This window comes from Nelumbo nucifera, chromosome 2 (assembly GCF_055504915.1).
Source record: "Nelumbo nucifera cultivar China Antique chromosome 2, China Antique-T2T, whole genome shotgun sequence".
NCBI lineage: Eukaryota > Viridiplantae > Streptophyta > Magnoliopsida > Proteales > Nelumbonaceae > Nelumbo > Nelumbo nucifera.
The window spans coordinates 8,528,357-8,540,391 of NC_142650.1; the positions used below are offsets into that span (position 1 = coordinate 8,528,357).

Genomic DNA, 12,035 nt, shown 5'->3' on the forward strand with positions numbered 1-12,035 from the left:
TGTCCGTATTTCTCGTTTCTTTTTTGGGTGGTACTTGGTTGTGTCACCTGATACGGTGGCCATGAGTCTTATCCAATCCAAATTCCATCGAAAATGCTATTCAACAATCAACAATGATAAAAAGGAGTTGTTCATGGTTTTGATTAGTTACTGTGGCAGTGTCTATTTTTACCCTCTCCCCTTGGTCAATTGTCAATTCGTCAAGGAATTCGATTCTTTCATCCCATTTTCTACGGTATACAAACACAAGAGGGTAAGACTTAAGAATGACGGTAGATAGGTGTCACAACGGGAGTGAGACTTTGAAAGTTGCTCGGCTGTGGATGGATTAGGAGTGATCATGGGATGGGCCATGCCGGGCTTTGCACTTGTGATAAAGGCTAGAACTTAGGCCCAGGTCCGACCGTGCCTGGGGTTTCGTCCCTGAAACATAAGCCCTAGCCCCAGGTCTACACGGGTTTGGGTCGGGCTGGGCCTGATTCTGGGCCAATGTAATTCATATATAAAACATTATGTATCTATATTGTATAATATTTTATATTAAATGATATAACATGCATATAAACTTATTTTATACATTATATAATATAAAATATTATATATAATATAAATTATACATGTCATGTTATAATATTTATATATAAAATATATAATATAATGTAAAATAACATGTACATATTATACACAAAATGTGTAAGTTTAAACATATGGGAGCCTGCCCGAGCCCGGGCCGTGCTTAAAGTATTAAGCCCAAGCTTGGCCCTAAAATTTGTGAGTCTAATGTGGCTTGGGCCTGGGCCCGGCCTGAACACAAAACCCAAGCCTAATCCCGAAATTTCTGGGTCGGGCTTGTGCGGGCTGGGCTGAAATGACCACCCCTGGCTTGGATGGGAAAGGCTTCCCTGTTTGTTTAGAAAAAAACAGTACAACTGAAGCTTCACACGTTAGCATGTGTGGGGAAAAAGAATACTTGCAAATTTGTAATAAATATTTTTAATTAAAGAGTTAAAAAGACAAATAAAGACTAATAGGGCTCTACAAAGGTCAGTTCGGTTCATTTCTATATGAATACTAGCAGATGTAATTCCTTGTCCAGTGCCTACATCTACATGTACTCATATGATTACATCTGTTATTCACCGATCCAACTTTCTCTCTCTTTAACCCCACATATCGTAAATAGAATTTTAAAATCCATTGAGATAGAGAGGTTAAAAGTTAGAGCAGTATAAAACAACATTTAATGCCTGTATTGCTAGTTCTTTTAAAGAAAATTAGACTAAACACCAACATTTAATGTCTCTTGCAAAAGAAGTTTTCATTTCATTTGAAACCAACCCAAACCCGACTTTAGTTGAAGTCAATGGTGTGATCAGAGTCGGTGGCGGAGATGAATGACATTTTGCGAAATAAGGCGATGAACATTGATTTTAAGGATAACTTTGAAATGTTTGAAATACATGTGATGTCATGTGATACAGTTCATTGACGGATTACTAACGATTGAGATTAAACTGACATGTTTTAAAAGTTTAGGTATTGAATTAACACGTTTTGAAGTTCGAAGGCTAAAATGATATTAGGCCCAAAATATATGATACTAAATTACCTAGAATTTTCTCTATTTGAATTCATCAAATTTTTCTAGGGTTCAGTTGGAAAGGGGTAGAAATATAATATGTGGAGTGTAAAACTTTGTATTTTATATTATTTTATATGTATTTATACTGTATATATTTGTATTTGTACTATTTCCAAATTGAACTTGGGCATTTTTTGTTAGTTTACACACTTATAAATCAGAACTTATTCGATTGTTGATTCGAAATTTATTTTTTTTGAACCGATCAAATCGGTTTGAGTTGGTTCAATTCGATCGATTTTCTTTATTTTATAAACAACTGAAACCCCAATTACAATCTAGTAAGAATCTTTAAGAAAGCCTACTAAACTTTTTTAATTTCAGATGTAGTAGGCATGTTAGGTAAACACAATGAGTGAGCACCTAACAGCTGTGCTACACAACTCCGGATGTAGTACATTAGGTAAGCACAATGAGTGAACACCTAATAGTTGTGTTCATTTCCCAGTTAATGTGCCTTTTATTCAAATGTTTTTTGTTCCGTTGGACAAAAAATATTTATTATTTTATTATTTTTATCAAAATAATTAAAAATAAAAATAATAAAAATAAAAAACCTAAACATTTTGGGAGTTAAGAATGGTTTATGTTTTATATTTTTAATTATTTTGAAAAAATAATAAAATAATAAATAATTTCTAACGGAACAAAAACGTTTGAATAAAAGACGCATTAAAGTCCGCTACTGGACTCGCGCAGCAGATACAGAATTACAGATACAAACGGTCAAGGGGTTTTGTTGTCATTTAACATTAATTTTAAGTACATCTATGATCTTTGTAGACTGTAGTCATACAGAGAACTCCGAAATTCCGAATCAGAAGTGTCGATTCCTCCACTGCTCTCACCCTCCGAACTTCCAGAGTCAAACTATCGACGCGGATAGGTAATGCTCTCCCTTTTCCATCTTACTATTTGAGCTTCATATTTCGGCTTCTTTCTATTTTCTAAATTGTATGTATCGTTTCATTTTTTCAACTAATTATTTGTTCAGTTGCTCTCTGCTCCACCCTTTTTTCTTAGCTCTCGACTTTATTTTCGTCCCTTTTCGTCTTTTCTTTTACTCTGTCTTTTTCCGTTTTATCTTGGTACCTGCGTCTTTAATCTACATCACCGAGTCGACTCTTCACGTTTCTAACGAAGCGCTTAATCGAATTTTGGTATCCTTAAAATCTGTTTCTTATTTTCTTTGTTTGGTCTTAATGATTTGATAAATATAACACATCTATACTACTGTAAAAAGCACATATGGCAATTTTACCCCGCTATATTTAAATTTATTAATAAAAGAATGAGGGCAAATAGGGTAATCAGTTCTTAATATTAAATGAGTTGAAAAGAGGTAATTTAAAGATATTCAATGCATTCAATTCTCTCTCGTTAAATCCAATATTTGAGTTATTAACTTGTATTTATGTTCATTGATTCATATATTTAATTTAGTTTTGTTTCTTTTAATCATTAAGTTCTATTAATTGAATCCATACTTAATAAATTAATAATTCCAATAACATAAAAGCTTATAATTTTAAAATCTACCTAGAAAAAATAGTGTTTTCATCTAGGTGGTAGTAAGAAATTAAATCATTTTGGGTCAAATGGGCTAATCCATGTTGTCACGATTAAATAATAAAATTTAAAAAATTAGAAACATTTTTTAACATACATATTAAACAATAATAGTTATGATAAATAAGAAATATTTTTACTAATGATGAAAATGGAATGTAAAATTTAAAACCAATTGGAAATAAAAATATTTTCCTATTCTCTCACATTAAATCCTATATTTAAGATATATTTTTTTCATCATTAAATTCTTGTAATTAAATCCATAATATTAATTTTAATAGTATAAAAATAAATATTTTGAAAAGTAAATTGAAAACAAAACCATTTTCTTCCCTCCCGGTGGTGGGCAAGCAATTTGACCATTTGGGGTCAAATGGATTGATAAATAATGCCATAATTAAATATTAAAAATTAAAATAAATAACTAGAAAATGTAAGAAGTATTTTTATTAATGGTGAAAATGGATTGCCAAATTTAAAATCCACCTATAAATGAAATGATGCCATAATCAATTAATAAAATTTTTAATAATAGAAAATACAAAGAATCACAAAAGTATTAAAAAAAGATAAAGAAAATTTTGGGCACATATCTAATGTTATATATATAAAAAATAAAATATTGGGTACATCTCTAATATCATGCATTCATTATATTGAACAAAAATAAGTTTTATACATAAGAAATAATTTTATCAATGATGGGAATGTAATACAAAAATTTAATGTCAACTTTGAAATCAAAATATTTTTCTTTTTAGATGGTGGGTTAGTGTATTGAGTCAAATGATACCAAAGACAAACAAAAATTAAGTGTGATAAGTAAAAAATATTTTATATAATGTAAATGAAATCTATAATTTAAAGGGAAAAATATAGTCAAAGTTGGTTGTACATTTAAAACTATGTTGCAGGTTGGTTCAGAAACCAACAAGACTCTAACAACCAACTCTACATTTCAAATTATAAACCCCCTCTGCCATGTCATCGGAGGCTTATGTGGTTGTTGCCAACATGAGACTCTTAGTCCATGTTGGACACAACAAAAAGCCAATACCGAAAATAGGTGTTCAGTTTCTCTCACACTCCCTCTGTCTCTCGATCTCCCTCCTTTCTCTCTCACTCTCACAGTCATCTCTCGATCTCCCACTCCCTCTGTCTCTCCCACTCTTCCAGCTTCAGTCTGTAGCCAAATCAAAACCTATCTCTCTTTTTCTCTCATTCTTCTCCCTCATTCTCCCTCTCGGTCAATATCTCCTTCTCTCTCCCTCAATCTCTATCATTCTTCAATTTGTGTAAATTACATAGCCAAGAGTTTCTTGTGAATTTTTATCAAATAGGTGTAATGATTTTTGAACCATACCAAGTTGGTCTCATGCTCTTTTATACAATCTAATTAATACCACATAAGTGTATAAGAAAATAAAAAAAAGAACGAGAGAGGGAGTGAGAGAGAAATTGAAGGAGAACGATAGAAATTAAGGGAGAATGAGAGATTGATTGAGAAAGAGAATGAGAGAGATTGAAGGAGAACAATAGATAGAGAGAGAATGAGAGAAATTGATATATAGAAACCAAAAACCATATTTATTTATTTTCAAATCACACAGTTGTTGAACAAATAAAGATGACTGTGAGAGTGAGAGAGTGTGAGGGAGATTGAGAGAGTGAGAGAGTGAGTGAGTGAGAGTAAGAGTGGGAGTGAGAGAGAGAAACTAAAACCCCTTTTTTTATTTTCTAATCACCCGACATTAAAGGGCAATTTTGGTATAAGCTTTTTGTTGTGTCCAATATGGATTAAGAGTCCCATGTTGGAAACAACCACATAAGCCTCTGATGGCATGGCGAGGGTTTTTATAATTTGAAATGTAGAGCTGATTGTTAGAGTTTTGTTGGTTAATGGGCCAACTTGTAGCTTAATTTTAAATGTACAGTCGGCTCTGACTATAATTTCCCTAATTTAAAACTAATCATTCAACTTTTCAAAGAAACTCATGATATCATAATTGAATAATAAATATTTAAGAAAAGATAGAACACAAAAAATGAAAATGTACAGAATTTTGTCAAAAACATTTGAGAACATTATTGATGTTATATATTCATCATATGAAATAAAAATAATTTTTAAAATAAAAGTTATTTTTATTTATGATAAAAATGCAATACAAAATTTAATAATAATAATAATAATAATAATAATTGTTATTTGCTACAAGCATTAAGTTTATTTTTAATCATATCTTACTTTTGTTAATTTTCAATTTCTATCTTAACTATGGTATATCTAAAATTCAAGTAATTAATATGAAGAAAAATTTCTCATGTGCAATGCATGTGCTTAATTACTAGTAAAGCTAAACTACTAAGAGTAAGCTCAGAGATACAAATATAATGTAGTTGGTTTAATATTTTATTACTTCACATATACTGTGAATGAAAGCGTAGGTCCTGCGCTGCTTTGTTGGTTGAAGGCTTCTAGTGTGAGAAGTTATCTATATCAATTGATTCTTTAGTTGTATCTCATCTTCTTAAAGATTTTCTCTGTTGGTTTAGTATTACTTGATGGCTTTGGTTTTTCTTTTCATCTGTATTCAGCAGGTGATTCTTAATTGAACACAAAAGAAATAATGCCCCGAAGGTCCACCACTTCTTCATCAACGTCAAAGCCATTGTTAAATCCTGAAACGGTTGATTCAACTACAGTTGATAAGGCCCTCTATTTAAATGAACGTGGAGAAAGCCCAAAAAGGTCGGCATTTTTATGGCTGGCCTTGTTTGCAGTGATCCTTAATTGCTCTTGGGGTGTTCATTATTATCAGTTTGAAAATATGCCTAGGTCTCTTAATGCCAACCAGGCAGGCAAAAGGGGTTTTTCAGAGCAACAGGCCATGGAGCATGTCAAGGCTTTGACTGAACTAGGTCCTCATCCTGTTGGTTCTGATGCTCTCGATCTTGCACTGCAGGTTTGCATCTATTGATTCTATTACCTGTTTTTTAGTTTTCCAATCATTACTTCTCTCTTGTATCATGTAAATTAAATAATTTTCGCTGGTTCATTTTTCACAACTTCTCTTTTCTTTGTTTTTTGATAGTAAATAGAAATTTTATTAAAAGATAAGGTACATCCTCAGGTTATAATAAATCACCAAAAAAAGAAAGCAAGTGACCCATCTCGGATCCTAACCTTATACCCTCCCTAAACCCTGAGCTCTACTAACATCTAGGCCTAGAAAATCATAGAAAAGAAAGAAATAGAATCCTGCAAACCCATAATCAAAAAGATCCACAACTGACTTGTCAGTTCGTGAGAAGATGAAAGAGCTAGAAGAGAAACACAAGTTCAGATCTGTTGGGGTTGATCAATCTGATCGAACCAACCCAGAAAAGATGTATTTTTATTAAGGCCAAGTGAATGGACAAGATTGTCCTTACAGAGAAAATAAAAGAGTTGTACACTAATATACACACCTATTACAGTACAAGAAAGAATAAGGGCCCGTTTGGTGCATCTTTTTGAGAAGATCTTCTTGTAGTTCTGACAGTCAAAAGACGCATTGAGCTTTTGACATAAGATTTGGGCAGCCCGAAGACAGTTTGGCAGACGTGCGTCTTTCCGTGCATCTGCCCGCATCTTTCCGCACGAGATTAAAACGTGAAAGATGCGGGAAGCTTCATTTGAAGCTTCCCGAAATCAGCCTGAAATGGGCTTCTCACGTCTTTTCGGTGCACCGTCTTTTGGAAGCTAGATCTTCCACGAGCCAAACGGGAATAAACCAAAAACCGGTCTTCCCAGCTTGTAAACAGCCAAAAGACCGCACGGAAAGATGCACCAAACGGGCCCTAATAAAATACAATAGAATTACAAAGCTACCCTTTATTTTCTCTACACCCCCCCTCAAAATGATGTTGGGTATAAGCATCAGTTTGTCCACAAGAAAATTATGTCGGGATTTGGTCATGGCTTTGGTGAATAGATCCGCAAGCTTTTGACCCGATGAAACATGTGGGAGAGAGATGTGCCCATGTGGAGAAGATCATGAATGAAGTGACAATCTACCTCAATGTGTTTAGTACGCTCATGGAATACGAGATTGGATGTAATCTTGATTGCACTCATGTTGTCAACATACAAAGGAATAGCAGATGAGTGATCAATATCCATGTCATGAAGTAGCGCCTTAAGCCAAAATATTTCACTGCATACTGAGGACATGGCTCTGTACTTGGCTTCAGTAGATGACTTGGAAACCGTTTGTTGTTTCTTGCATTTCCAAAAAATTAGGGAATCACCAAAGAATATATACCAGTCAGTAGTAGAGTGACGAGTGTCAGGGCAACCAGCCCAATCGGCATCTGCATAAGCTCGGAGCTGTGTGGAGGAAGAGGATGAGAAAAAATAATCCATGTGATGATGTGCCCTTGACATAGCGAATAATCCGAAGAACTATTGAATAGTGAGGCTGAAGTGGAGCAGATACAAACTGACTCACGATCTAAATTGCATAGGAAATGTCCGGTATAGTCATGGTTAGGTAGATAAGACTACCTACAAGATGCCGATATAGAGTAGCATCAGGGAGCCTCATCCTTACTCAACTTACAGTTAAGCTCCAGAGGTGTATCAACTTGTTTGGAGTCAGTCAAGCGAGCAAGAGTCACCAAATCAGAGGCATATTTCTATTGGTTGACAAAATAACCTTGATGACATCTCTGAATTTCAAGCCCAAGGAAGTATGTCATTGGCCCAAGATCTTTCATTTTGAAGGAGTTATTGAGAAGAAGTTTCCGTTTATTAATACCATCCACATCATCTCTAGTGATACGAATATCATCAACATAAACTAAAAGAAGAGTCAACCCTTGAGCTCTCTTAAGAGTGAAAAGAGATTAATCTGAAGCACTCTGCTGAAAACCAACCTGCAACTAGACCTGTTCATGGGCCGGGCCGGGCTTTCATTTGTCACTAATGAAAATATACTAGGCCCGAGCCCGAGCCCGAGCCCGGCCCTGGTAAAAAGCCCGAAACCCGAGCCCGAGCCCGAGCCCGAAGCCCGACCTAATTGAAAAAAAAAACAATTTCCCCTATTCAAATTAGAATTAAAAATTCAGATAGTATTTTTTTTCTATTTAAATGAACAATGGGCCTACAAGATGGTATTTTTCCCTTTCTTTTATATTTTAAAACACAATTTTACATTCTTAAATCAAAAAATTTATTCAAATGGACATAATCACATAACTAATTTTAAGTTTAATATTAGGTCGGGCTGGGCTATTTTGACAAAACTCGAGCCCGGCTCGAATTTATTGCGGGCCGGGCTTTTTGGCCCGAATTTAAGTCGGCGGGCCTATAAGCATGTTCAAGCCCGTCCGGGGGTCGGGCTGGGCCGGGCCGGCCCGTCGGGCCACCCGGCCCATGAACAGGTCTACCTGCAACACTATTGTACGGAAGTAGTTAAACCAAGCTCGTGGAGACTGAGGGTTGTCATAGTAGCTGGGAGGTGGTTTCATATAAATCGTCTCCTGTAATTGTCCATGGAGGAAGGCATTCTTGACATCCATCTGGTGAACTGTCCATTGTCTAAGAGCAGTAATGGCTAGTAGCAAACAGACTGTTGTCATTTTGGCCATAGGAGCAAAAGTTTCATCATAGTCAATTCCATACTCTTGCTTGTAGCCTTGAGCAACCAAATGGGCCTTATATCTGTCCAGAGTACCATCTGATTTGAGTTTCACGGTGTAAACCCACTGGCTACCAATGATGGAGGCATCTGGAGGAGGAGAGACAAGATCCCATGTATCATTCTCTAATAAAGCCTGGACCTTTGAATCCATAGCATCTTTCCAATGCTTAACTGTTACGACTTGGCTGTAAGACTTAGAAATATCTCTGGATGACAAAACAACTGAGAAAGAACTATGACTAGAAAAGAAGCCATAGCGATCAGGTAGACGAGAAATATGGGATGACTGACGCAAAGGAATAGATGAAGGTAAATCCTCAGGAGGAGAATCTGTACTCAGTGTTTTAAAAAGCGTGGGAGGCGTACGCCTGGAGGCACGCTTCCAGGTGAGGCGCTGACACCTCCGAGGAGTACGCCTCAGGTGCAAGAGGCGTATGCCTCTTGCGCTTTTCTCATGAGGTGTGCTAGAGGCATACGCCTCATGTGCCTCATGCACATCTGATATAAAAAGATAGAAAAAAAAAGAAAAAAAGAAAAAAAGGAAAGGAAAAGAAAGGGAAGGGAAAGAAAAAGAAAGAGAAGAAAAAAAAAAAGAAAAAAGGAAAGGAAAGGGAAGGGAAGGAAAGTTAAGGGGAAAGAAAATGGTTTGCCCCTTGCCCCTTCGGCCCCCCTTTGAGCTAATGTTATGCATCTTTATTCTTCTTAATATAAAAGATTTTTATTAAAAATAAAGAAAAAAATGAGATCCCCCCTTCCTCTTCATCCTCCTCCTAACCCCCCTCCTCTTGAGGAGGCTTATGCCTCCTTGTGTTTGGGAGGCTTACGCCTCTTGCGTTCTGAACTACGCCTCACGCCTCTGGGTAGTGGAACGCCTCGTGTCACGCCTCCGCATTTTAAAACATTGTCTGTACTTACAATAGTAATGGATGAAGAGGAATGACCAGCCACTGTTGCTGGAAGTGGAGGAGACATAGGTGATGGGCGAACTAGATGCTTCCTGAAATACATCTCAAGTGGCTGAAATGAAGTAGGAGAGTCACCTGTAGAGCCAAAGTTATGTAGAATAGAAATGGATGGCGCAGGCAATTTAGTAATATGTTCAAAGAATGAAAGGTTCTCAAGAAAGATGACATTGCGGGAAATCCGCAACCTGTAGACTTTGGGTTCATAACAAAGGAGTCCTTTGTGTTCCATACTATATCCCATAAATGCACACATAGCTGATTGAACTGTTAGCTTGGTGCGTTCATGGGGAGGGAGATGGGCAAGACAAACACGTCCAAAGACACGAAGTATGGATAGGTTTGGTGGGCGATGAAATAAGGATTGATAAGGAGAAGAATTTCCAAGGATAGGTGTAAGAAGAACATTGATAAGGTGAACAACAATGCGGGTCGCCTCCACCTAGAAGGTAAGGGGAGCATGAGAGTCTTGAATCAAGGATCTTACCATACTAGCAATGTGGCGATTCTTGTGCTCCGATACTCCATTCTGTTGAGGAGTACCGGGACAAGATCTCTGGGACTGAATACCATGTTTAAGATATGTTTGAAACTCACCATCCTTACCATCATAGTACTCTCCCCCTGAATCTGACCTCAAAATGCTTATAGTACTTTTAAACTGAGTCATTACCATAGCATGAAAGTTGTTAAACATGGAGAAAACTTCTGAATTCTTTCGAAGGAAATAAACCCATGTGTATCAAGTACAGTCATCAATGAATAGCACAAAATACTTATAGTCTAAGCGTGAAATAATTGGAGACGACCACACATCACTGTGAATGAGGTAAAAAGGTATAGATGCATGTTTAGTAGAAGATGGAAAAGGTAACACATGACTTTTACTATAGCAACAAGTTAAACATGATTTATCAACATTTTTAAATGAAGAAGTAGTCATAGGCAAACAACCAGAAGAAAATAAGTAATCCAAATTTTTAGCATGAGTGTGACCCAAACGTCTGTGCCATAAGTGCCACACATTATTACAAGAGGAAATAGAAGAACTAGGAGTAATAGACAGCAAACGGGAGTCCGGTGAAATTCTCTTATTCTCGAATTCCAGAGCAAACAACTTTCCAAGCCTACGCCCCTTCCCCTTCAGCTCCCCACTGTGTTGGTCCTGGATAAAACAACCATCACGAGTAAATAAGACATTATTACCATCATCAACAAATTGCCCAATAGAGATAAGACTAGTAGTCAACTTAGGTACGAAGAAGGTTTTGGGAAGATGAAAGGGTTTGGACTTGGAAGTGGACAAAAAAAAATCATCACAATCACATACAGGTATAGAATCGCCATTAGCAGTAATAATATGGTTGACAGAGGCCTGATAAGCCTTATGTTGTCCTTTCTTGGGAGGCCTAGTTGGGAATTCCACTATAATGTGTCCCTGCTGTTTGCAGTAGGTACACAAGTTTTTCTTCTTGCAGTGGGATGCCACGTGACTATATTCTTTGCATTCACAACACTGCATCTTTGAGAAGTCTTTCTTACCTTTTTGTTTGGTAGCCAAAAACATTGTATCAATCCCACGTTCTTTCTTCTGATCAAGTGTAGACAAGTTAAGAAGACGAGTTTCCTCCCTTAACAACTCTCCAAGAATTGCATCAAGATCAGGCATTGGCTCTCTGCTGAGTATACTAGAGCGTAGAGTCTCATAATTGGGCCTGAGGTGCATCAAAAAGTGCATGGTCTTTCTTTTGCTGAGATGTTTCTTCGTAGTCTTTACACAACAATCTGTAGGCAAATCCCAAAATGGGCCAGTTCATATTCAGTCCAAACTCCAAAGATTCACAAACCCCGCATAGTATTCTTGAATCCTCTTCTCCCCTTGGACATAGGAGAAGATATCAATTTCAATTTGATACTGCCTAGACATATTCGATTATTGATATACCTTTTCAAGGTACTCGAACATGTCATGGGCTGATTTGAGACCTCTCATCGGAATACTAACATCCATGGAAATAGAGCCAAGTATCCATGAAGTAACCTGGGCATTTTTAGTTCTCCACTGTTTCAGCCCTTTGACATCACTGGTGTCAGGCATGGAAGTGGAACCATCAATATAACCCCACATACCTTTCCCCTCAACAAAGTACTAAAAATGAAACTTCTAGAGAG

General features: G+C 36.5%; 1 protein-coding gene across 8 annotated transcripts in view; it reads left to right on the forward strand.

The window, feature by feature from the left end:
- The first annotated feature begins 2,341 nt into the window (after positions 1-2,341).
- The window catches only part of LOC104594864 (Zn-dependent exopeptidases superfamily protein), a 109,818-nt gene continuing 100,124 nt past the window's right edge, over positions 2,342-12,035 (forward strand). For 3 of the 8 annotated variants that reach the window (XM_010255386.3, XM_088897577.1, XM_088897578.1), the window contains exons 1-2: positions 2,371-2,528; positions 5,813-6,180. In XM_010255386.3, the coding sequence (XP_010253688.1) occupies positions 5,845-6,180 (336 nt within the window). In that variant the 5' untranslated portion in view covers positions 2,371-2,528; positions 5,813-5,844. Of the gene's footprint in view, positions 2,529-5,812; positions 6,181-12,035 lie in introns of all 8 variants that reach the window. The other 5 variants (XM_010255385.3, XM_010255388.3, XM_010255389.3 and 2 more) reach the window with 4 other exon arrangements.